Genomic DNA, 27,208 nt, shown 5'->3' with positions numbered 1-27,208 from the left:
CCTGTCAGACTTGTCGGCCTGTGTCTGGAAGGCTGCCTAGTTCTTCAGTGTTGTGGTTCTGCTATGAACTCCCCCTTCCAGGCCCCTCTATGCACACTGCCTGTGTATTATTTAGATTAGGGCAGCTTCTCTCTTCTCTCTTTTCTTTTACAAGCTGGATAAATCGTCCTCTGAGCTGGCTGGGCTTTCACATACTGAGGAATTACAAACAAGGGCAAAGCTGTTTGCAGGAAGAAAAGAGCAGCCTGAAACTTCAGTGCATGAGAACTGCAGGGGGAAAGAAACACACAAATGATCTCTTGAGATTCAAAAGGAAGGCTGTATACAGCCTGCTTGTGTATGGATGTATTTTCTATGTGTGGACATACTGTACACCAACCTACTTCCTGTTTTGGTGGCCATTTTAAAACTGTTTTTAACCACTTTTAATGTGTCGAGGAGCGGCGAAATTGTGACAGAGGGTAATAGGAGATGTCCCCTAACGCACTGGTATGTTTACTTTTGAGCGATTTTAACAATACAGATTCTCTTTAAGGCTGATGTTATGCCGAATACAATGATCCTCAAAGGACTAAATGCAGAAATGCATTTTTTTTTATTTGCTAATGATTGATTTAATACTCCAAACATATAAATAAAATGGCACTTGAGGATTGCAAATGGCCAGACAGCACTATTGATAATAGATGTAAATAGATTTGATAAAATGCTGTGTAAAAAGTGTTTTAATGCCTTTTAGCAATTTTTGATTTATTAATGATTGTACATTTTAATCAGTTTTTTTTTAACTGACTTTGGATATCAGAATAAATCTCGCTTCAGACCTCATAGATAGCAGGGGCATGTGTGCCCCTGCTAAAACGCCGCTATCCCGCGGCTTAACGGGGGTCCCTTTACCCCCAAATCCCCCTCGGTGCAGCGGGGGAGCACTTCCGCATTGGGGCAGGGCTAATCGCCGCAGCCCTCTCCCACGTGCGTCTGTCAGCGCGTATCTCCGCCTCTCCCCCGCCCCTCTCAGTCTTCCTTCACTGAGAGGGGCGGGGGAGAGGCGGCGATGCGCCACTGATAGACGGCGCTGAGAGGCAGGGCTGCAGCAGTTAGCCCTGCCTTCAGCAGCAGCAAAATCTACGACCAATTTGGTCGTTGATTTTGCGGGGGGGGGGGGGTTGGGGGTGAAGGGACCCCCGTTTAGCCGCGGGATAGCGGCGTTTATTCTCGCTTCAGTGTCTCTTTAACCATTTCACAACTGAGGGGTTTTACCCCTGAAACACCAGCGCAATTTTTCCCTTTCAGCGCTGCTTCCATTCCAGTATTTATGTACTATGATTGGTTTTGGGGACTGGAGTCCCCATAACCAATCATTGTACTGCAGAGCCGGGGTGTGTGTGCGCGCGCGCGGGTCGCGGGGGTGCGCAATCGCGCACTGCACGTTTGTTTATCTTACATTGTTTTGAATGAAGACGGCTTCATTCTACTCGCAATCGGCGAGCCTAATTGGATTTAGGAACACTTGTTCCTAACGACCAATTAGTCACCTGCTGTGCGGGCTGGCTGGAGTGTGAGCGAGAGTTCCCCACCCACTCCCAGCTAGGAAACAAACAAGTGCGCCTTTCTCCGTCCCTGGGGGTGAAGCGGAGCGCAGAGGGACGGAGAAATTTAGCACTGGGGGAGTGAAGTGGTTAAATTATTAAATTCATAAAATTAAAAGCATTCATAGTCTTTAAAACATTTCAAACAGCATTCGTTAACAAGACAAGACAAATAACATTTATATTGCACTTTTCTCCTGGTGGACTCAAAACGCCAGAGAGCTGCAGCCACTAGGGGCGCTCTCTGTAGGCAGTAGCAGTGTTAGGGAGGGTTGCCCAAGGTCTCCTACTGAATAGGTGCTGGCTTACTGAACAGGAAGGGCCGATACTACATTATTTATATTCATAATCATAACCAAAGAATTTGAAACTGAAACTAAATGGATTTTTTACTTTGGAGACAATGATCCCAAAGGTCTGAATGCAGAATTTATCGATTTATTTATTTATTGGTACTCCAAACAAATGTATTCATATTGATTATATGAATAGATATTAAATTATATTATATATATTTTTTTATTTTCATATTTAACTTTTTATTTTATACTTATTGGAAGACAATTACAACATAAGCACTACATTGCACCAATAGAATTTCTTTTACATCAAACATGGGCCCATATGCAATTGTCTTTTTCTCCTGAGATAAATTTGTCTCTAATCCAATCTGCCCATACACTACAGGCCGATTCCCGTCCAATTTCAGCATGAAATCATCAGGGAGTCGGCTGAGCCGCCGCATCCTCCCCGCCGCTGCCCCCAAAATGTAGAAATGTATGTAATGTAGTGCATTTATACATTACCTGTCCTGTAGCATCTCGCCGGGTCCACCCGTCCATCTCGCCGGGTAAGCCGCATACATGCTAGGGGCACATAGCGTCTGACATCATCCGCTATGCGCCTTCGTGACGTCAGAGCGCCGCCGGCCGGTATGCAGAACCCGGAGGTGGACGGAAACCGCGTGGAGGCTGACACCGGACAGGTAATGTTGTATAAATGCACTACACACTACATACATTTATACATTGCGGCGGCAGCGGCGGGAGTTTCGTCGTCTTGACGCTCGTTCGTATTTCGGCCGCTGTACCGCTGCGTACCTGACCAACCAACCTCGGCCCGACATTTTCCAACATGCGTGATCGACTGTGCGGCCAATTTGTGTCCCGAAATTGGTCGCTTTGTCGGTCAGGCATGCACTTGGCAGCACCAATTTTCATCCAATTTGATTATAATAATCAAATTGGATGGTCGATTGGTTGGTTGGTCGCCTAGTGTATGGCGACCAATGTGTATATTTTCACACCTTGTTATAATATAAAATGTCATTAACCACCAGCAAGCAAGGAAACACTCCAAATAATTTTAATAGTACTTTTTCACCAACTTTTGGGTACTTTTTCAGCTGTAAAATGCTGAAAAGTTATTTGAAAGAGAACATGAAAATTATCTCCTCGAAGAGAAAAAAACTTAGGAGAAAAAGTTAAAGGGACTCAGCAGTGCCTGTGGGTATGCCTTCAAGCATACACACAACTAATGAATTATATCCTCACACCTACCAGCATGATGTTTGTAATTATATCCCCCTGGGTTCCTTCTATTTCATTGCATTGCACTGAATGGAGCTGCCGACACTGGGGAAAGTGTCGTCCTGTGTAATACAATGCTGAATAAGGAATCCAAGATGACAGCCGCAATTTCGATCGCGAAAATAACGAAAATTAAAAGGCGTAGGGTGGCGGTTTATATATCATTGGAAAGAGGAAAAAGAGAGCTTAAAAATGGTATGCATCTTTCCATAGTTACTGCACTGCTCGGAGTCCCTTTAACTGCATATGGGCCATACAGCGAAATAATTACTCTACAAAAAAAGATTTTTGTTTTGATTTTTTTTTTTTTTTTGCATTTCTACCCTTTTACTCTTACCCTCTAGATGTTGCCAATGATTTTACATGGCGAAATGAGTGCAATGACATCAAATGGTCACAAGAGTTGAATGCAGGATAAAAAATAGACATTGCACTGTATAATGTGATATATATAGCATGGCACATGAGAATTGGATGTAAGGTGACCACATCATTGATGATGGATGTAAATAGATAAAGAATGTTGTTTAGAGTGTTTTAAAGAGTATTAGGGAGTTTCATTTTATTAATGTTTGTGGTTTTATTTTATTGTTCATTTTTGTTTTAGTATAGTTGTTGTATTGTTTTGGATGAGTAGTCTTGAATTACTGTATTTTTTTTTAAATACAATTAATTGATATGATTAATTTTGTATCTTTAACTTGCTCATTTATTTTACTGCTTTCGTATCTATGTGTTGTTCTAATTTTTATTTTTGGCAGTTCTGTATTTTTATTTTTTACCACTAGATGTCACCTTGGGATTAGCGATGATTTTACATGACTAGACTAGTGCAATAATTTTAAATGATCACTAGATGTCAGGGCAGGATAAGAAATAGAAGCTAATATGCTATAGTCTGGGGTTTTTGAAAGCGTATAAGTAGTTTTATTCATTTTTGCAAAATATTGAAACTATTAAAACAGACCATAAATAATATCTTGCGTACATTTAGGGGAGCATAGCTCTCTTAGTATTATTGTTATTTATTGGATTTATATAATAATAATATTTGTATAGCGCTTTTCTCCTGTTGGACTCAAAGCGCCCAAGAGCTGCAGCCACTAAGAGGGGCCACCCTGCAGTGTTTGGAAGGATTACTGAATAGGTACTACCAGTGTCGGCTGTTACTAGGATTCAAACCCTGGTCTCCCATGTCAAGGGCAAAGCCCTTAACCAGTAAACTATTCAGCCACTACATATAGCGCTAACATATTATACAGTGCTGGACAATATATAAGGTTACAGACAATGATAATAGGGGTGACCGACAACACAATACAGGTAATAAGCAGCAAGACACACAATGCCAGATCATACACTGGAGTAGTAGTCTAAGTAATTCAAGCTCACGTTGTTCTGTAAGCAGGAAACACGATCAGTTAGAATGCACAAGAAGGAAGGGTCCTGCCCAAGGCTTAATATCTAAAAGAGGTGGTGACATGGGGGGGGGGGGGGTGCTGCATCGAGAGGTTCTTGGCAGAGGGACTTAGGGCTTCGGTGAGGTGGGGTAGACCTTGAAGAGGTGAGTTTTGAGGGCCTGTTTGAAGGTGCTGAAGGAGGAGGCAACCCTGGTGGGCAGTGGAAAAGAGTTCCACAGCATGGGGACTGTTCTAGTGAAGTCCTGTGCATAGGAGTGTAAGATGCATGGGGTGGTTAGGAGGAGGTTGTTGGAGGAAGGGATTGGGTGGCCAGGTATGCATCTACTCATCAGATCAGAGATGTAAGTCAGACAGAACTTGTGTATAGATCTGTAGGCCAGGCATAGGATCTTGAAGCTGATTCCGAAGTGGGTCAGGAGCCAGTGTGTGTGTGTGTGTGGGGGGGGTTGGTTTGCATACTGGACTCATGGAGACTGAGCTGTAGGAGGAGTAGATGAGTTTTGCGGCTTTTTAAACACTTTCATTTATTTTACTCATTTAATATCTGTGTGTTATTCCAGTTTTTATTAAAATCTTTTAAATATTTTTTTGCATTTCTGTATTTTTATTTTTTTCCACTAGATGTCGCCTTGGGATTAAGAATGATTTTACATGACTAGAGAGGCGCAATGATTTTTCATGATCACTAGATGGCAGGGCAGGATAAGAAATAGACGCTACACTGAGTAATCTGAAATATTGTCTACAGTTTTATTTCAAATATAACTTTTTATTGGTACTTGTTAGAAGACAATTACAACATATGCGTTATATTGTTCCGGTAGAATTTCCTTAACATCAAACATTCAGTGAAAAATACAAATAAAGAACAAAGTAGAACATTGCATATAGTATTTTTTTATCGGTATTTGGTAGAAGACGGTTGGTTTTAGTTCTATTCATTTTTGTAATATATTGGGCATAATTCACAAAGCTTTTTCACCTGTTTTCCTCTGTTTTCACCTTATCTATGTTACATTTTTAAGCTTCCAAAGAGCAAAAATATAATATAATTAAGGTAAGAAAAGTAATATTGAAAAGGAGTTAAAGGACTACTGTAGGGGGTCGGGGGAAAATGAGTTGAACTTACCCGGAGCTTCTAACGGTCCCCCGCAGACATCCTGTGTTGGCGCAGCCACTCACCAATGCTCCGGCCCCGCCTCCGGTTCACTTCTGCAATTTCAGACTTTAAAGTCAGAAAACCACTGCGCCTGCATTGCCGTGTCCTCGATCCCGCTGATGTCATCAAAAGCGCACAGCGCAGGCCCAGTATGGTCTGTGCCTGCGCCGTGCACTCCTGGTGACATCAGCGGGAGCGAGGACATGGCAACGCAGGTACAGTGGTTTTCTGACTTTAAAGTCAGAAATTCCAGAAGTGAACTGGAGGCGGGGCCGGAGCATTGGGGAGTGGCTGCGCGAGCACAGGATGTCTGCGGGGGACCATTAGAAGCCCCGGGTAAGTTCAGCTCATTTTCCCCCGACCCCCCTACAGTATCCCTTTAATCAGGAACAACTTTTTTTATTGTAAATGTACTAAAACGTTATTTTTTCAATTACAGTAGGTGATAAATAAGTAATGTATAAGAAGACTTTTTGTGAATAGAGCCCATTGAAACTATTAAAACATATTTTTGTAGACAAATTCTTGAACACATAGCTAGTTATTATTATTAGTAGTAGTATCATTTATTGGATTTATATAGCGTCAACATATTACGCAGTACTGAACAACAAATAAGGTTACAGACAATGATAATAGGGGTGTACAATACAGGTAATAAGCAGTAAGACACACAATGCCAGATCATTCACTGGAGTAGTAGTCCAAGTAATTCAAGTTCACGTTGTTCTGTGAGCAGGATGCACAATCAGTTAGAATGTAATGATCCTCAGAGGTTTAGATGTAGAATTTTATTTTATTATGTATTCATTTTATGCTAATTATTAATTTTGTTATTCCAAACATCTTCCTTCATTTTGTTCATATATATTATCCCAAATCTATACAGATAAGTTATTTGGCTTCCCCAAATTTTCCCTAGACATACGATTATAATAGGAATTATATTGCGATCTCCTCTGAGGACAGCCTGTGACATGAATATGTACTCTGTAAAGCCACTGCGGAAGAAGTCACCCTATATTATCCCCATCCTGAAAGATTGGAGCTCATTGCTAAAGATGAATGGGCAAAAATACCTGTGAAAAACATGCAAAAAGCTGGTCTGCAATTATAGGAAGTGTTTGATTGCTGTAATAGCCAATAAAGGTTTTTCTATTGATTATTGAGAAGGGTATGAATAATTTTGGACTGGACACTTTTTGCTCAAATGTAAATAAAAGCTGAGAAATGTTTTTTGTTCCCACAATAATGCCTCTTGTACATCATCTTATTATCTTTTGGGAGACACCTATGTTAATTTATGTCAAAAAATGACTTGCTGGTTGAATAAAAGTAACTTTGAGTCAAAATTTGCCATGGGGTATGAATAATTATGGGCTGCACTGTATGTGTTATTCCAATTTTTCTTGAAAAAAACATTTTGCATTATGTTATTTTTTTCCCAACTAGATGTCGCCTTGGGATTAACAATTATTTTATATTACTAGACCGGTGCAATGATTTTAAATTATCACCAGATGTCAGGGCAGGATAAGAAATAGAAGCTACACTAAGTAATATTAGGTATTGTCTAGTGTTTTATACAGGGTATAAGAAGTGTTAATTTTATTCATTTTTGTAACATATTGAAACTATTAAAACAGATCTTTGTAAATAACATATTGCATACATTCAGGGGAACATAGTTCTGGTAGTATTATTATTTATTGGATTTATATAGCGCTGGACAATAAATAAGGTTACAGACAATGATAATCGGGTGACAGACAACACAACAGAGGTAATAAGCAGTAAGACACACAATGCCAGATCATACACTGGAGAAGTAGAGCACAAACAGGTAGAATACACAAGAAGGAAGGACCTTTCCAAAGGCTTACAATCTAAAGGGAGGAGGTGGTGACATGATGGGAGGGGGCTGCATTGAAAACTTCTCAGCAGAGGGAGTTAGGGCATTGGTGAGGTGGGGTAGTCCTTCTCGAAGAGGTCATTCTTGAGGGTTTTTTTTGAAGGTGCTGATGGAGGGGGCAAGCCTGATGGACAGTGGGAGAGCATTCCAGAGGATGGGAACTGCTCTAGTAAAGTCCTGTAGTCATGCATGGAAGTGCAAGATCATGCGTGGGATGGTTAGGAGGAGGTTGTTGGAGGAGGGGAGTGGGTGGTAAGGTATGCATTTGCTGACCATGTCAGAGATGGAGGTTATTATGATTTAGTATTTATATAGTGCTGACATCTTCCACAGCGCTGTACAGAGTATATTGTCTTGTCACTTAATTGTTCCTCAGAGGGGCTCACAATCTAATCCCTACTATGTTTATGTATGTATCGTGTAGTGTATGTATTGTAGTCTAGAGGCAATTTTTTTAAGGGGGAAGCTAATTAACTTATCTGTATTTTTTGGGGGTTGTGGGAGGAAACCAGAGTGTCTGGAGGAAACCCACACAGACACATGGGAGAACATGCAAACTCTGTGCAGATAGTGACTGACTGGGATTCAAACCGGGCAAGTATAGGATCTTGAAGCTGATTCTGCAGCGGATCAGGAGCCAGTAATGGATTTGCATAGTGGAGTTGTGGAGACAGGGTGGTGTGGGGAGTAGATAAAGTTTGGCTGCTTTTTAATCATGTTCATTTATTTTACTCCTTTCATATCTGTGTTATTCTAATTTTTATTAAAATGTTAGAATATTTTTTTGCATTTCTGTATTTTTATTTTTTTCCACTAGATGTCACCTTGGGATTAGCAATGATTTTACATGACTAGACCAGTGCAATGATTTTAAATGATCACTAGATGTCAGGGCAGGATAAGAAATAGAACTAATATGAGATATTGCCTAAGGTTTTATAAAGAGTATAAGTCGTTTTAGTTAGATTCATTTTTGTAACATATTGAAACTGAACAGATGTTTGTAAATAACATCTTGCATACATTCAGGGGAACATAGCTCTGCTAGTGTTATTATTATTTATTGGATTTATATAGCGCCAACATTTTACGCAGCGCTGGGCAATAAAAGTTACAGACAATGATAATAGGGGTGACAGACAACACAACACAGGTAATAAGCAGTAAGACACACAATGGGCATTGGAAGAGAGTTCCACAGGATGAGGACTGCTCTAGTGAAGTCCTGTAGTCGTGCATGGGAGTGTGAGATGCGTGTGGTGGTTAGAAGGAGGTTGTTGGAGGAGGGAAGTAGGCGGGTCAGAGATGTAGGTCAGGCAGGACTTGTGTATAGGATTAGTAGGCCAGGTATAGGATGAAGCTGATTCTGAAATGGATTGGATGCCAGTGGGGGGGGATTTGCTTAGGGGAGACATGGAGACCGAATGGTGGATTGTAGTGGGAAGATGCGGTTCAGGGGGAGGCCTGACAGAAGGGTGCGGGTGTTTGCATTGAAGCATATGGCTGCTGTGATAGTTATGGTGTTTTGTCTTTAAAGTGAATCCGAGATGAAAAACTAACTAGAACAAGTATCTTGTCTATATATCTTATCTAAAGTTTAGATAGTTTGCACAGAAAATCTAGCTGCAAACAGCTTCAACAGTATATGATTATTTATTCCTGTGATACAATGAGGGCAGCCATGTTCTGTTTGTCACAGGCTGAGGGCTGGAGATGCTATCAGCTTGTCTGTGTGTAAATTCAGTCCCCTCTCCTCCTCCCTCCAACACCTCCCCCTCCTCCTGCCCAGACTGAGCTCCCATAAGCCCTTGCTACAGTGCTAAGGCACAAAAGGAGCTGTGGGCGAGGCTTGTTTAGTTTATAGGGAATTAGAGTATTAAAACAAAACAAAAAAAGTATTTGGCTTGAGGAATGCCCTATAAACTATATGAAAGGAACACAATTATGCAGGGAGTAAAAGTTTATCTCGGATCCACTTTAAAATGTTAATAAATGTACATTTGGAATATATTATGTGGAAGTGGCAGATGGCTGGTATACATTAGCCAGTCAGCGTAAACACACATGATTGGCTCCTGACAATGTCACCTTGTGACACAATTGGTTGGTTTTGGCTTAAGTGGATTGGAGGATTCTAGTGTGCACCGGGGACTGGCACAGAGGTAAGACAGTGCAGACTCCCTCAGTGCCAATGAGCCTTTTTTATGTGTCTTGTGGACATACATAGTATCTGTGTAAGAAAGTTTCAATTGTGGGAACTAAACCTTTTTAATGGTACTGATCACCCTCAGAAGAGTCCTTATTATTACACGTGTGTTGTTGCTGGTTTTATGAATTTGAAACCCGATGCCATCTCAACTAGTCACGCGGAGGTTAAAGAGAGCCCGAGGTGGGCTCACAAAATTAAAAGAAAAGTAGGCTACCTGATCCATGGGGCTGCACAGATCAGGTAGCCACAAAAAACACTGCTCCTGTGGGCCCACTTTCACTTTCGTGACCCCTGGGTAACAACGCTGGAAGGAGAGACTGTCTCTCAGTCACAGCGTGCAGGGAGGTGGGGGAGCGGCAGGAGGTGTGGCCAGGGAGAGAGCTGCCCGACGGCTGCTCTGGAAACAATGTAGGAATGCTCCTGGCAAGCGTTTTGAGCAGGGAAACCCTCTCCCCTGTGCTTGCCTCCGGGATGGTGACAAATAATGTCACCAATCTTGGGGGGCTATAGCGCAGCAGTGGAGGGGCAGAGAGTGGCGGTGGGGGGACACAGAGGTATGTTATGAGGCAGATAACATGCCCCATCTTGTCCCATCTGCCTCCCCAAGAACCAACCTGGGTTCTCTTTAACTTGTTGAGGACCACGTCATGCGGTGGCAGCCCCAGGACCGCCTAATTCCGATCGCCGTAAAGTCCTGGGACTGGCTTTTGCAGGAGATCGTGTGCACGCTGCGTGACGATCGCCGCTTGGAGACCGTAAAACCGCCGTCTATTTACTACGTACCGCGCTGCGATCTAAGGCAGCGCTGTACATAGGACAGCCATGTCACTCGGCTGTCCCCTCCACAGGGACAAAAGCGATCCACTGTGATAGGCTGAAGCCTAGCACAGCCGATCGTGCTGATTGGATGGCGGGGGGAGGGAGGGAGGGAGAAGAAAAAAAAATAGTCAAAAAATATTAGCAAAATAAAAAGACATAAATATTTATCAAAACAAACAAACACCTGGGGGGGAGATCAGACCCCACCAACAGAGAGCTCTGTTGGTGGGGAGAAAAGGGGGGGAGGAATCACTTGTGTGCTGTGTTGTGCGGCCCTGCAGCAAGCCCTTAAAGCTGCAGTGGCCATTTTTGTGAAAAATGGACTGGTCTTTAGGGGGGTAAAGCCTGTGGTACTGAAGTGGTTAAAGAGACCCCAAGGTGTGTTTAAAGAATGTTATCTGCATACAGAGGCTGGATCTGCCTATACAGCCCAGCCTCTGTTGCTATCCCAAACCCCCCTAAGGTCCCCCTGCACTCTGCAATCCCTCATAAATCACAGCCAAGCTGCTGACAAACAGCTTGTCAGAGCTGGCTGTGTTTATCTCTATAGTGTCAGTCTGCTGCTCTCCCCGCCTCCTGCAGAACTCCAGTCCCCGCCTGCATCCCTTCCCTCCCTGCTGATTGGAGGGAAGACACAGGGGCAGGGACCGGAGCTATGCAGGAGGCGGGGGAGCAGCTGAGACTGACACTACAGATGTAAACACAGCCTCACAGCACGGCTGTGATTTATGGGGGATTGCAGAGTGCAGGGGGACCTTAGTGGGGTTTGGGATAGCAACAGAGGCTGGGCTGTATAGGCAGATCCAGCCTCTGTATGCAGATAACATTCTTTAAACACACCTCGGGTTCTCTTTAAGGGAACCAGAGGTGCCGACTGGTACGACTTCTCATTTTCTGTTGGTCAGAGTATCCGGTGAGTGAGATGTGCACATGTGGGGTGACAGTGGTGCAGGGAGACATCTGTGAAACTAAGAATTTTGGTAGCACTGGTTATGTTTGATTTTTAAAGTGTACCTGAGATGGGAATAAAAAAAAATATATAGATAACTAGGGCTCCCTCCAGCCCACTCCAGACTGATCCCTCTCTCTCCGTCCTCCTCCACCTCCTGGTTTGTCCGAAACTGACCCTGGAAAATACTTCAGGAGCCAGTCGGCGCAGTAGTACTGCACAGACGCTGAATGCTCTCAGCGACGGGAGTGCGCATCCAGCCAGACTGCACACGAGCAGTTGGCCTCGGAACAGAGGCCTTTCCAGGGCCAATTGCAGAAGAACGAGGAGGCGAAGCAGGATGGCGGAGGAGCTTTAAGCCTGAAGGGGGCTGGAGGAAGCCCCAGGCATGTATATTTGTCAGTGCAGACTCCCTCTATGCCGATATGCTAAAGTGACTGATCAACACCTTTCTTTTATCATGTAAATCTATCCTGCTATCCATATATATTACTTTCTTCTCGGTTTTATGTGCTCTGTTTTTCTTTTGGCAAACAAAAAAAAAGTTTTTCTGTATTCTTATTTTTATCCACTAGATGTCGCTATAGGATTAAGAATGATTTTACACCATTATAGGATTGCAATTATGTAAAATGGTCACTAGATGTCAGTGCAGGATAAGACATAAAAGCCACACTGTGTGATAAGAGCTACAGTTCTCTGTCAGTAGCTGGCGTTTGAGGATTGGAAATGGAATGGTGCTGTCACTTGTAATGGGTGTGTAAATAGAAAATGAACACAGACTGGGGTTCTTTAAAGCAGTAGCATCAGCCATACTATGCCAGGGAAAAAAAACATATATATAAGTAGATAAATACTTGATCTACTTACATAACACATGTATTATACTGTCCACGTTTTGATTTCAGTATATGTTAGTAAGTAAATGACGAGAATTCTGTTCCTGGTGGGGGCCATGTCTTTTGCCCACAGTGAAGGCTAACTCATGATGTCATTTCTGCCCTTTACTTTTTTTCTTGTCTCCTCCAATCGCTGAGTCGCCTCAGCCTTGCTTGTAAACACAAGTGAGTAGGGGATTAGGTTTCAGATAAGGAGCTGGCAGGGAAATAAAGGGAAGAGGAGGAATAGATTATAGATAAGAACCCCCAGCATGCAATTCTTTGGCAACGACTACTAAAGGGCCAGTGCTCCTTAACCACTTCTGTACTACGCTATTTTGTGCTGATCTGTGCTGCGTGGGCTCTCCAGCCCACAGCACAGATCAGGTTGTAGCCTGGCCGATCAGACTTCCCCCCTTTTTTCCCCACTAGGGGGATGTCCTGTTGGGAGGGTCTGATCGCCGCCGGCTGCTTGCGCTTGCGGGGGGGGGCTCTTGAAAGCCCCCCTCCGCAGCGCTTCCTGGCCTCCTTCCCTCCCTCTCCCTCCCACTGTGAGCGGCGCAGGACGGATTTCCGTCCTGCGCCTGATGGGATAGGCTTTAGCCTATCAGATGCCGGCGATCCCCGGCCAATCAGAGGCCGGGGATCGCCGATCTCCTCTTGTGTTTACATTTACCCTGCGAGCCGCCGATCGGCTCGCAGGGTGTTCATGGAGACACCCTCCGTGAGCTGACATGGAACGGCTGCTCCTGCGAGCGGCCGTTTCCATGGAATCCACTTCAGGATTCAGGGGCGTATATATGCGTAAGCAGAATCCTGAAGTGGTTAAGTATGTGATAACTCTAAGGGCCCTTTTCCACCAGCGCGTTTGCGCTGGCTGAATCGCAAAACCGCAAACCGCTAGCGATTTTACAATCGCTACGGTTTGCTTTTTAACATAGGAATCGCGGTAGGTCATTTCCACTACCGCGATTCGCTTTTGTCGGGAACGCGAACGCGCGGCGGAGCGATAATTGCCGCGATTTTGCTATGCAGTGCATAGCATAGCAAAATCGCGGCCGCAAACGTCGGGGGAATCGCCGGTTTTGCGATTCAGCAATCGCTAGCGTTCAGCGTGAACGCTAGCGATTGCAGGTGGAAAAGGGCCCTAAATCAGAACAGCAGAAAAAAGTTTTGAATGCAGGATTAGCACCTTTATCACTTAATATACTCAAACCAGTTGCTGTTGAAATCTGATTTTTATGGTGACGATACCGCTTTAAGAGTATTCCGGAATACCGAGTATACATTGTATCTGATTGTGTTTTAGTAGTGCACAAAAAAACTTTTCAAACGGTCCTGATCATCATCACCATCCTTATTATTACATGTGCAGTGCTGCTGCTGGTTTTATGAATTGAGAGTCTGATAACAGCTCGACCAAATCACTGAGGTTAAGCAGCACCTAGTATTCAAACTGAGGAACTGCAATAGCACGTATGTCACACGCTAGCAAGGTAATGCTCGGAATTCTAATAGCTAGAGTACAGCAACAAATGGAGCGAAAGCTGACAGGTGTTTTAAGTGGACCTGAACTCTTGCACAGGACAGAAGGAAAAAAAGCGAGAAATGTACACTGTTTTTATTTAGAGAGTTTAGCCTGTCTCATTTCCCATCATCTGTGTCTAATAATTTGATCTCTCCTCTGTGTCAGCTGACTGCCACAACCTCCCTTATATCACCTGACTGCCACAGCAGATAAGCTTATTTGAAAGCACAGGATGTTAACAATATGTCTGCTTCCATGAAAGCAGGAAGTAGGCACTGCAGATTTATTGCAGGATTTGTATCAGCTGTAACAAATATGTTTCTCTTTAAGGTCATTATGCTGTTGCGTATCTTTTAGAGCAGATAGGACGTTCTGATTTCAGGTACGCTTTAAAGGACAACTGTAGTGAGAGGTATGTGGGGGGTGCCATATTTATTGCCTTTTAAAAAATGCCAATTGCCTGACAGCCCTGCTGGTCTATTTGGCTGCAGTAGTGACGGAATCACACCAGAAACAAGCTTGCAGCTAATCTAGTCAGATCTGACAATAATGTCAGAAACATCTGATCTCCATATGCTTGTTCAGGGGCTATGGCTAATAGTATTAGAGGCAGAGAATCAGCAGGGCTGCCAGGCAACTAGTATTGCTTAAAGAGAATCTGTATTGTTAAAATCGCACAAAAGTAAACATACCAGTGCGTTAGGGGACATCTCCTATTACCGTCTGTCACAATTTCGCCGCTCCTCGCCGCATTAAAAGTGGTTGAAAACAGTTTTAAAAAGTTTGTTTATAAACAAAATGGCCACAAAAACAGGAAGTAGGTTGATGTACAGTATGTCCACACATAGAAAATACATTCATACACAAGCAGGCTGTATACACCCTTCCTTTTGAATCTCAAGAGATCATTTGCGTGTTCCTTTCCCCCTGCAGCTATCTTCCACTCACGTGTCAGGCTGTTTCTTCCTGCAGAATGCAGACAGCTCTGCCTGTATGTAATTTTTCAGTATGTGAAAGCCCAGCCAGCTCAGAGGAGGATTTATCCAGCTTGTAAAAGATGAGAGAAGAGTGAAGCTGCCCTAATCTAAATAATACACAGGCCGTGTGCATAGAGGGGCCTGGAAGGGGCAGTTCATAGCAGAACCACAACACTGAAGAACTTGGCATCCTTCCAGACACAGGCCGACAAGTCTGACAAGAGAAGAGATAAGTTGATTTATTACAGAGATGGTGATAGTAGAACGTGCTGCAGTAAGCCAGAACACATTAGAATAGCTTTTGGAACTTGTAGGATGATAAAAAACAGGATGCATTTTTTGTTACGGAGTCTCTTTAAAAGGAAATAAATATGGCAGCCTCCACATAACTCTCGCTACAGTTGTCCTTTAAAGCTGGTTTTAGAAGAAGGGGCGGCACCAGAGACAGAAGAGCCAGCGTTCCATGGATAAAAGAAAAAACCTAGGCGGAAGAATGTCTAGTTTAGCTTTATTGGCTATTCAAAAACTTTGTAGATTAGGCACCCATTTTTTTTTTTACTTGTAAATGGAATAAGGAATGATCAGAACTTCTCTGTTGGTTTTATTGTTTTCTGTTTCCCTACTAAGAAGATTTCAAAGGGAAATTCCTCACATACAGTCCCCTGGCTGGAAATTAGCCTAGAGCAGTGGAGGTAAGTTTTCTCTTGCCTTATTATCTCCAGCATGATCTTAGTGAATTGAGGCCAATGCTTGTAAAAGAGGAAAATACAGGAGGACACAAAGGCTCCGTGGTCAATGCTCTGGCCTGCAGCACTGGTGCCCTAGGCCAGTGAACTGCAAACTTTGCTCTCCAGCTGTTAAGGAACCACAAGTCCCACAATGCATTGCAGGAGTCTGACAGCCACAGTCATGATTCAAATGCATTGTAGGACTTGTAGTTCCTTAACAGCTGGAGAGCCATGTTTGCAGATCACTGCCCTAGGCCAGTGATGGCTAACCTTGGCACTCCAACTGTGACAAAACTACAAATCCCATCATGCCTCTGCCTCCCTGAGTTATGCTTAGAGCTGTCAGAGTATTGCAATGTCTCATGGGACTTGTAGCTCCACCACAGCTGGAGTGCCAAGGTTAGCCATCACTGGCCTAGGGCAGTGATCTGCAAACATGGCTCTCCAGCTGTTAAGGAACTACAAGTCCTACAATGCATTTGAATCATGACTGTGGCTGTCAGACTCCTGCAATGCATTGTGGGACTTGTGGTTCCTTAACAGCTGGAGAGCCAAGTTTGCAGTTCACTGGCCTAGGGCACCAGTGCTGCAGGCCAGAGCATTGACCACGGAGCCTTTGTGTCCTCCTGTATTTTCCTCTTTTACAAGCATTGGCCTCAATTCACTAAGATCATGCTGGAGATAATAAGGCAAGAGAAAACTTACCTCCACACAGTGAGAGAGTTATTTTATCTCTTCATTCCTTAAGTTACCCCTCTGTAGTTAAGTTACCTCCTCTGTAGTTAATTTACCTCCTCTGTAGTTATTTTCACATGCAGTTAATTAACAGCCTGTCTTTAACTCTGGAGTTATTTTAAGGATTGGAGAGTTAATTTAAAGACAGAAGAGTTAACTTTAGGCTTGCCTGAGGTAAAATGTTTCCTGAATACTACATGCCTTATCACCATGGTAACAACTCTAGAAGAGTTATTAAAGACAGGAGATAAGTTTAGTGAATTGAGGCCATTGTCTGGTGTTGCTGTGACTGTAACAAGGCCTCATTTCTTCTCAGGAATCTCCTATATTTTGTTTGAGAAGCGGATTGGCTGTCTGGAGAAACAGATCCCTCAGGAGACCCAGGTGTTCATCAATTCCATTGGTGAGATGCTGAGAAATTCTGTCTATGCCACCCACTTGCCAATCTGGACCCGAAAAATCCTGCCGTTTTGGAATGGCTTCATACGTGGCTGGGATAACATCTTTGCTTTTGGTAAGTGCCAAGGGTAGGTATTCCTCTAGTTATCTTGCTGGTAGAGGGGTGCAGACTTGGGCGCCTCCTGTGTGGGTCAGTCTGCAGTATGTGTATTGCTAGGTGAGCACGGCCTTTAGACTTGGTACAAGAGAAGGGGAGGTTACAGTTGGGCACCAGAGAGAGAGTCAGGGTTAGGAACCAGAGAGGGAGATGTGCAAGTTGTGTTAGACATGTGAGAGTGGGGAGGTTAGGGTTATGTTATCTGAGCAGGGGCGTATCTGGGTAATATAGAGCCTATGGCAAACACTGAAATTGCGCCCTCTGGGTCCGAGCCTCCCTCCCCTCTAAAAATAGCATCCTTCCCCGTGTACATGTGTTATGGTTGCCTGTGCTTTTGGTCTTGTGATATTGCTTGAATTTTTGGGAAATATCTCTTCTTATTCCCTGCCTGTCCTCTTTTTTAACACTAAGCCAAGTGTGCCCTACTTATATAAGTTAAGTTTATGCTTGCTAGATAACAGAATTAATCTGATCTGAGGTCTGAGTGACAGGGAGGCACAGGAGCAGGCATGGTGATGCAGTACAGGGGCAGGCATGGCGCCCATGGTATTGTGGCGCCCATGGCATGAGCCCTGCCTGCACCCCTCTAGATACGCCTCTGTATCTGAGTGGCACATGATATCAGGACAGCGAAGTTCCACTGCTTACCCAATACCCTTCAGCACAGTGCACATAAAGTGGTCAGTGCAACACAGTAGAAATCACAGATATAAACTTGCCCACTTCTCCAAATCCCGACCAGGTTTTGGCCGTCATTAGGGGAAACATGAAAATATCACCTGACGAAAGCGTAAGGCCGAAACCTGGTGGGGATTTGGAGAAGTAAGCAAGTTTACATCTGTTATTTCGGCCACTTGTCAGTTTACTGTGCACGGGATGGCTGCAGGTCTTTGATAAGCAGCGCTGAGGATTACAAACTATTGTCTGAAACCCTTTGCATAAAGGAACCTCTGGCAGCTTGATCAACTTTATAACTGTGAAGCGCTTGTATAGTTCTGTTCTTTGTCCCCAATATCCTGCACCCATTTACAGTACATGCAAAAATTCAAGTATACTTACCGATCCACTTAGATTCACTAAGCCCATATGGCTACTTCCTGGCTTGCCTGGTTGTCATTCCCAGTCAACATAATATACACTGCTCAAAAAAACAAAGGGAAAACAAAAATAAGATATCCTAGATATGAATGAATGAATGAAATATTCTTATTAAATACTTCATTCTTTACATTGTTAAATGTGCCAACAACAAAATCATACAAAAATTATCAATGGAAATCAAATTTATCAACCTTTGAAGGTCTGGATTTGAGTCACACTAAAAATTAAAGTGGAAAAAAAAAACACTACAGCTGATCCAACTTTTTTTGTAATGTCCTTAAAACAAGACAAAATGAGGCTCAGTAGTGTGTGTGGCCTCCACGTGCCTCTATGACCTCCCTGCAATGCCTGGGCATGCTCCTGATGAGGTTGCAGATGGTCTCCTGAGGGATCTCCTCCCAGACTAAAGCATCCACCAACTCCTGGACAATATGTGATGCAATGTGGCGTTGGTGGATGGAGCGAGACCTGATGTCCCAGATGTGCTCAATTGGATTCAGGTCTGGGAAACGGGCGGGCCAGTCCATAGCATCAATGCCTTCGTCTTGCAGGAGCTGCTGACACACCCCAGCCACATGAGGAGGTCTAACATTGTCTTGCATTAGGAGGAACCCAGAGCCAACCGCACCATCACATGATCTCACAAGGGTTCTGAGGATCACATCTTGGTACCTAATGGCAGACAGGCTACCTCTGGTGAGTACATAGGGTTGTGCTTCCCCTCCCTCAAAGAAATGCCACCCCACACCATTACTGACCCATTGCCGAACCAAAATTGGAGGATGTTGCAGGCAGCAGAACGTTCTCCACTGCATCACCAGACTCTGTCACATGTGCTCAGTGTGAACCTACTTTCATCTGTGAACAGCGCAAATGCCAAACGTCCTAAATGGTGTTGGGCTGTAAGCACAACCCCCACCTGTGGACAGCGGGCCCTCATACCGCCTTCATGGAGTCTGTTTCTGACCGTTTGAGCAGACACAACATGCACATTTTTGGCCCACTGGAGGTCATTTCGCAGGACTCTGGCTCTGCTCCTCCTGTTCCTTCTTGCACAAAGGCGGAAGTAGCAGTCCTGCTGCTTGGTTGTTTCCCTCCTACAGCCTCTTCCACGTCTCCTGATGTATTGGCCTGTCTCCTGGTAGCGCCTCCATGCTCTGGACACTACGCTGACAGACACAGCAAACCTTCTTGCCACAGCTCACACTGATGTGCCATCCTGGATGAGCTGCACTACCTGAGCCACTCGTGCAGGTTGTAGACTCCGTCTCATCCTACCACTAGAGTGAAAGCACCACCAGCATTCAAATGTGACCAAAACATCAGTCAGGAAGCATAGGAACTGAGACGTGGTCTGTGGTCACCACCTGCAGAACCACTCCTTTATTAGGGATGGCTTGCTAATTGCCTATAATTTCCACCTGTTGTCTACTCCATTTGCACAACAACATGTTATGTAGGTAGAAAAAAACAAAGTCTTGTAAAAGTAATACCTTTTAATGGCTAACTGATAAAGTTAACATGTGAAATTGTCAATCAGGTTTGCCAGTTTATGGACAGTTTGATTTCACAGAAGTGGGATTGACTTGGAGTTACATTGTGTTGTTTAAGTGTTCCCTTTATTTTTTTGAGCAGTGTATAATGTCTTCATTAAAACACATCTAATAGACTTCCTCCTTCCTTCCAGTTTCTAACAAAGCAGCAGGACATTGCCATCCCAATTCTCTGATTTGTTTTTCTTATACCAGGAACAAAGTTGATTGACAAGAAGATGAGTGAGATCCAGGCCAGACTGGAGAAGGGGGAGGAGGTGCAAGGGGAATATCTGACCTACCTGCTGTCCAATGGGAAGCTGACCATGTCTGAGGTGTACGGCAGTGTGTCCGAGCTGCTGCTGGCTGGAGTGGACACTGTATGTAGCCAATATACCTCTTATACTTTCTGCTCTTCCAAAGAGCAGCTGTTGTTTTGTAGTGCAACCATAACTAGGGTCCTCATTTAATTAAAGGATACCTTCAGCCACCTTAAAAAAAAAAAGTTGCATTCTCGCCTTAGATGAGGGAAGGCTCTGGATCCTATAGAGCCTTCCTGGTCCTCTCTCGGTCTCCTCCATTCCCCCGCTGTCCCCCATAGAGCCTTCCCGGTTCTCTCTTCATCTCCTCGATTCCCCGCTGTCCTCAGTCCTCTCTCAGTCTCCACTGTTCCCCACTGTCCCCCATGGTTATTTACAGAGCCACAAGCGGAGGATTAAAAAACAGCTAAACTTTTGAGCAACCAGTGCCACCTTGTGGCAAGCTGGGAAAATAACATGTGTTAACACAGTTGTGACTGAAGAATGATTTAAAGTACACCTGAAATAAAAAAAACAAAAAAAAAAACATCCCCTATAGGGTATTTACCTTAGTAGGGGGAAGCCTCAGGGTCCCAATGAGGCTTTCCCATCCTCTGTAGCCTGGTGGATACAGCGCTGGCTCCCCAAAAACTTCCCCGAAAAGGGCTGACAAGTACTGCGGAGGCGCAATATTTACCTACTGCAATCCAGCGTTGTTTGGGGGGGGGGGTCGCAGTGCTGGATTGCTAGGGCGGAGGAGGATGGGGAAGCCTCATTAGGATTCAGAGGCTTCCCCTTTCCCAGGTAAGTATCCCCCAGAGGGTTTTTTTTTTTTTTTTTTTTTTTTTTTTTTTACACAGGTTTGCTTTATTTGCAATAAGCCACATTAACCACTTCTTGAGCTGTTTTACACTTACCGCCAAGAGCAATTTTCCCCTCTCAGCGCTGCTCCCTTTCATTTGGCAATAATTTTGCCACTACTTATCACATCTAAATGATCTATACATTTCTGTTGATACACTATCCTCATTTTGCTAAATTCTTTGTAAAGTAGCATTATACAGTAATATCTGTCATGTTTCCTATCATGTTGCAGACATCAAACACATTATCGTGGTCTCTCTATCACTTGGCGAAGGACCCAGAACTCCAGCAAGCCGTGTATGAGGAGGTCATGAAAGCCGTCCCCATGGACCGGATCCCCGTCGCTGAAGACGTCACTCACATGCCCCTCCTGAGGAGCGTCATCAAGGAAGCGCTGCGGTAAGTGCAGGCTCACATTGGTTGACACTTAGCTGTAGTTTTGCTGTGTGATTGGACATAAAGGTGCAGTGTGGTGAGCCAATCCCGTCTTTCCAGTTTGACATTTTAATTAGAGAGTATCAAGTATAGATGACAGAATATCCAGATAGCTTATGGTGACCTGGAACCACTAGGGTTCCATAAGGGGCTAAAAGAGACCGAAAAGCTCTCCTACTAAAAAGCAACGTTGAGTATAATTTTGCCATCTTGCAACAGAAGGTATTTGCAATAATTCAGCTTTACTCATCTTTACTCGGCTTGGGCTTCTTCCAGCCCCTTGAAGTCTATCAGGTCCCACGCTGATGCTCCATACTCCTCGCCAACCCAAGCAGGGTCATGGGCTTCTGCGCAAGCGATGGAGCGTGCCTACCACAATCATGTGCTAACCGCCGTGAGCTTCTGCACTTGCGCAATCACGGCCAAACATGCGTAGAAGCCCATGACCCGGTCTGGGTCAGTGAGCTTCCGCAGCTAAAAGCACCTTTCTGGAGGAGAGTAGAGCAGTTTTGTTTCCTGTTCTCTGGTTTGATCATCATCCACAATATGACCATATTCTTTACCAAATGAAACATCGAGCAAGTCCTGCCTAACCGGTGCAAGATGACTGCCGTTCCATATATGTCCATCAGACAGTTCATAGTGCCATCTACAGGCCAGATGTACGAACACCACAGCCATCACCCTATAGTGCATCTGCAAACTGGTAGTGTGTACTGACTCTTCTCTCTTCTCTCGTCTGCAGTCTCTATCCTGTTGTTCCAACCAATGCAAGAATCATCGACAAAGAAGTGATCATCAAAGGCTACAAGTTCCCCGCAAATGTGAGTATAGCTTGCATAAATGTACTCATGTGCATGTAAAGGACAATTATTCCACGGTGCTCCTCACAGAGACTGTGATATGGTAGTGTTTGAGTTTCCTGTCTGTCAGTAGATTACAAGAGGTGTGGAAAATGAGAAACGAGAGCTTCTACTCTGAGCTGCTAAATACTCCAGCAGTAGGAAAGGCAGTTTCTGGGCTGATTGTAAGATATTCAGCATCCAGGTGTGCAACAGCTAGCTACATGCTAACATTCATTTTTAGTATCATACATATCCAAAAATACTTGTGGAGTAAAGTATGTAGCTGCACTGCGGTTACTGTGGACGGAAGGGGGGGGGGGGGATTGAAATGTGCCCAATTTTGAAAAAGTTTGGGAAAGGGTGTAAGTCCCTTAGAATGAAGTTGAGCATGGATTTTAGCTTTGGATGTTTACGAGTTGCAACTCTAGTAGTTACATCTAGGATTCAAATAAATTAGGTGTACTTTTAAGCAATGTGTCTTTTAATTCAGGCGGATGCTGCTAGTGCAACATGTTAACACCCCATTTGCTACCAGTATAGTATGGTGCTGTAATACAGATGGGCACTTTTCAGTAGGGCCAGTGTTTCAGTAGGAGTAAACTGGGAGACTGCACAGGGTCCCGTGCTCTTTTGAGGTTCCCTACTCAAGGACTAACACATCAACTTAACTGTCAGTACATTACTAAAATCGTAAGAACCCACATTTGTTCTTTGCCTATTCTACCTAAAACCACCCATGCTTTGGGAATTACAGAGATGAGAATCATGTCTCTTGTTTTCTTTTTTTGTCTCCCTTCCAGACACTCTTTGTCCTCTTCCATTACGCCATCTCCAGAGACGGAGCCAACTTCCCGGACGCAGAGAAGTTTTATCCTCAGCGCTGGCTGCGGGATGGGGGGATGAAACACCACCCCTTCAGCTCCATACCGTTCGGCTACGGTATCCGTGCCTGTGTCGGGAAGAGGATCGCTGAGCTGGAGATGCATCTGGCACTTTCACGGGTGCGTTGCTTTAAAGTATTTTTTCCCCTAAGATTTGGTGTAACCTTATGCAGGTAAAGATAGATAATATGAGAGGCAGCCTCTCTGGCCCTTTAAAAAAAAAAACATATTTTTTCTTATTTTAATAGTGTGATCACTGTGGTTGGCTCACAGTGATCACAGGGTCAGCGCACGGAGCTGTGATTGGCTCACAGTGATCATAGGGTCAGCGCACGGAGCTATGATTGGCTCACAGTGATCACAGGGTCAGCGCACGGAGCTGTGATTGGCTCACAGTGATCACAGGGTCAGCGCACGGAGCTGTGATTGGCTCACAGTGATCACAGGGTCAGCGCACGGAGCTTGAATGTAGAAATCTACACCCTGGCAGAGTTAAGAGGCTCCAAATAGGATGTATATTTCAAAAACCTACATCCAGAGCCAGTAAAAGAAATCCAAACACCTACGTATCAAAATATACATAACGGACCATCCCCTAAGAGAGGTTTGTAAATGGAGTGTGCCGTAATGGGGGATGGCAAGCATTACTTACCGTATTTACTCCTGTATAAGCTGACCCGTGTATAAGCTGAGGTACCCGCCTCAAAAAACAGAAAAAGGTAATTGACTTGCGTATAAGCTCCCTCCCCAGTATAATCCCCTCTACAGTATAAATAGCCAGATGTGTCCCAAGTATGAGGCATCCTCCTAATAGCCAGATGTGCCCCCCACTTCAAGGTAGCCCCCCTCCCTATAGCCAGATGGCCCCCAGTTCAAGGCAGCACCTTCCCTATAGCCAGATGTCCCCTTCCTGCCCCTCAGTTTAAAGCAGCCCCCCTCCCTCTAGCCAGATGGCCCCCAGTTTACGGCAGCCCACTTCCCATGGTCAGATGCCCCACAGGTTGAGCGCTGTAGTACCTGGTGCCGCTGCCTGTGTAGTGAGAAGCATGTCAGCTGGTGCAGTAGTTGGGAAAAATAAGTGATGCCATTGAAATACATATCCTGATAAGTGTGAACTAAGAACTGCCTCTAACTATGATATACTGTAAGAGTAGGTTCACACTTGTTCTAAAAACATATCCGTGGGTGGCTCCGGTTTTTAGCCCGGATCAAAACCGGAGCCTCAGATACCAAGGTTAAAAATAGCAGCCGTCTAGATTTAAAGGATACCCGAAGTGACATGATGAGATAGACCTGGATATGTACAGTGCCTAGCACACAAATAACTATGCTGTGTTCCTTTGGTTCTTCCTCTGCCTGAGAGAGTTAAATATCAGGTATGTAAGTGGCTGACTTAGTCCTGACTCAGACAGGAAGTGACTGCAGTGTGACCCTCAGTGATACGATTTTCCCCTTTTTATCTCTAACTTGCTCTCAGAAGCCATTTTCTGCTAGGAAAGTGTTTTATAGTTGGAATTTCCTGCAGTGCCGTCCAATGAACAACAGAGGGCAGTATTGCAGGAAGTGACGGCTAGCGGGGGAACACAAGGAAGTAAGTTACCCGCTCACCGCTTGGCTTATACATTTTATTACATTGATTTAAATGATTTAATTAATGAAAGTAGCTGGTGATCGGGGAAGGGGGGACCCAGGTGAGGGAGGGGGGGGGCGACTCCTTCCCCTCCGCTGCCCCCCTTCCTGCCTGCTACCCCCTCCAGCATGGTGTACCCCCCCCCCCCCCCCCCCCCACCACCACCACCACCACCCACGGCCAAGACTGGGGATGTTTCCACGGACAGGAAACGTAGCTGCACAGAAAAACATTTTCTCTTAAAATGGAGAAAAAAAATTGTTTACAAAAACGGATCTGTTTGAAACAGATCCGATCTGCAATGGGCAAGTGTGAACCTAGCCCAACTATGCATTTTTCTGGAAATTGGGCTTGAATTTTCACAAAAATTCTCACTTTGGTAGAAGCCTGAAAATGATTACATAATGACATAATTATGTAGGATAAGGATAAGTTCCTTTCTTTATTAGGCTTTTTAATCATTCTTTTTGGTACCAAACTATGAGACCCAGCACCAAATTATAATTTACAAAAAAAAAAAAAAAGATGGTTGCAGTTTTCTAATAAAATAAACAGATTTCACCACCCCACCCTGCTTCACAGTTTGCAGGATATAATTGGGGCATAGCTACATATTGTAGAGCTCACATGCAAAACGTTTATGGAAGCACCTCAAAGTTCTTTACCCTTGTTCAAGTTGTGACTTCCGTGGCCAGGATCTGCCAGGAATCAGAACAAGTGTCATGACTATGACCTCTACCATAACCGCGCAGCCGCCATGACTCTCCCACCCATAACAAGTGTAGCCACTATAATGCTGGCTCTGAAGGGGTGGCCCCTGTACAGGAAGGAGGTGGGTGTGAAGATGGGGCACCCACAACCCTTGCTCCCCCAGTAACTGTAGGGGTTTCCCGCTTTACATTTACACCGATGGGTGTAATAAAGTTAGGACCACCTTTTAACCTCCTTTGTTTTGCTTCTTGCAGATAATCAGGGCCTTTGAGCTGAAGCCGGATCCCAAGATGGGCAACGTCAAACCAGTTGTTCGTATCATCCTGTGTCCAGGAGATAAGATAAACCTGAGGTTCATACATAGGAAATCTGCTCCTACCAGCTTTTAAGAATCACAAAGCTTTGGGAAAGTTTCTTCATGTGAAGAAAGACTAACAATATTCTCGGTGATGCTAAAGTCATTATTATGGTACTAAATGTAAACCAGTTCAGGGCTGTCCCACTCAAGAGCTCATGCTGTGGCCGGTCTGTTCTGTACTGTCATCCCCCTCCTTTCACTACTTCTGCCACGCCCACCTCTTTCACTCCACTTGGCTCTGCGAATCAAACCGGGAACATTTCTTCTCCACCCCTCCAGACCAAGACTCCTGGGTGCTCGGCCCTCCATGTCCAAGAAGTTGGACAGCACTGAACTAGTTCATAGTTATTGTTCCTGATCTAGTCACTTTTGAAAAGGGAAATACAGGTCCACCATGGGTGCACCAGAACACCAGAGAACAACCCAAAACAGTGATCATATTCAAGGGACAGTCCAAACAAAAATACCGCCAAGTTCTTACAATGGTTGCCTATTCTGGAGGCAGCCTGAACCATGTACCCATGTAATCAGTTCACTACAGACATTTGTGTCCTCTAGAAACCTGATATATTTCTGTCCTCTTTTTCTGCCTCACAGGCTGCCCACATACATTAGAAGATGTCCACGTTTTGATTGTAAATGTAAAGACCTTCTATAGGCTCAGATTTTAATACAAGTCTCCTTCCCTCATACCTACATTAAAGTGGTATGAAACCCAGCAATTTCTTCTTTGCTCTAAAAGATTATTTACAGCATTTTACATACTACCACCATTTTTTTTTACTAGAACAGCATTTAACTAGTTAAACACAGGACTTACAAGCTCTCTGCAGGGAAAGCTGGACACATCCGAACTGGAGATAACATTATCCGAACTGGAGATAACATTATCTTGTGTTTACTTAATTGTATCAAGTGAGGAATGTAAACATTCTCTGGCAATTCAGACACTCAGAAAGCATTTCTGGGTACATTACAATATGAATACACCAGTTATGAATAAAATGCAATGTCAGCTCTCAGAGCAAAAAAAAAAATGTACTTTGGGAACTTGTAATTTCTAAATGAATAATAATACTTATGCACAAAAGCAAATATGATGACTGTATGAGATATACAAAGTAGGAAAACATGTTTTTATTGAATAGTATGTCAGAGTTTTATACGCTTTAATTTTAGGACCTGAAGCACCATACTTGGTTACTGGGAAGGGTGATGCCTTCTGGGAGAGGCAAGATTATGCTGAAACCCTCCAACCTGGCTGAGCTGCTCCTTAACCTTCCCTGTTGCAGTCAATGGAGGGTGTGGCTCTGATTGCACGCAAGGCTGGATTTATACTTTTTCCACTCCAGGCCAACTTTGTTGCGGCTCCCCTTTTATTTTTTTCAACAATGAAACGGCTCCCCTTTTATGTGCAACAGCACCCCTCCTCTTCAATGTTCAGTGCACTCCTCCATGAGTAGTGACCATCATGTTCAACTACCTTGGGGAACAGCTGCCCGC

General features: G+C 44.2%; 1 protein-coding gene across 2 annotated transcripts in view; it reads left to right on the top strand.

Moving 5' to 3' along the window:
* Positions 1–26,800, top strand: part of LOC137525879 (sterol 26-hydroxylase, mitochondrial-like) — a 48,698-nt gene extending 21,898 nt beyond the window's left edge. Inside the window, exons 4-10 of one of the 2 annotated variants that reach the window (XM_068247097.1) lie at positions 16,810–17,007; positions 19,899–20,062; positions 21,078–21,244; positions 22,026–22,104; positions 22,926–23,126; positions 24,484–24,597; positions 25,602–25,663. In XM_068247097.1, coding sequence (XP_068103198.1) covers positions 16,810–17,007; positions 19,899–20,062; positions 21,078–21,244; positions 22,026–22,104; positions 22,926–23,126; positions 24,484–24,573 — 899 coding nt within the window. In that variant the 3' untranslated portion in view covers positions 24,574–24,597; positions 25,602–25,663. Of the gene's footprint in view, positions 1–16,809; positions 17,008–19,898; positions 20,063–21,077; positions 21,245–22,025; positions 22,105–22,925; positions 23,127–24,483; positions 24,598–25,601 lie in introns of both variants that reach the window. The other variant, XM_068247096.1, reaches the window with a different exon arrangement.
* The last annotated feature ends 408 nt before the right edge of the window (positions 26,801–27,208 follow it).

Source organism: Hyperolius riggenbachi, chromosome 7, assembly GCF_040937935.1.
Source record: "Hyperolius riggenbachi isolate aHypRig1 chromosome 7, aHypRig1.pri, whole genome shotgun sequence".
Lineage (NCBI taxonomy): Eukaryota > Metazoa > Chordata > Amphibia > Anura > Hyperoliidae > Hyperolius > Hyperolius riggenbachi.
Note: the sequence above shows the minus strand (reverse complement) of the source record. Positions and strands in the feature narration are given on the sequence as shown.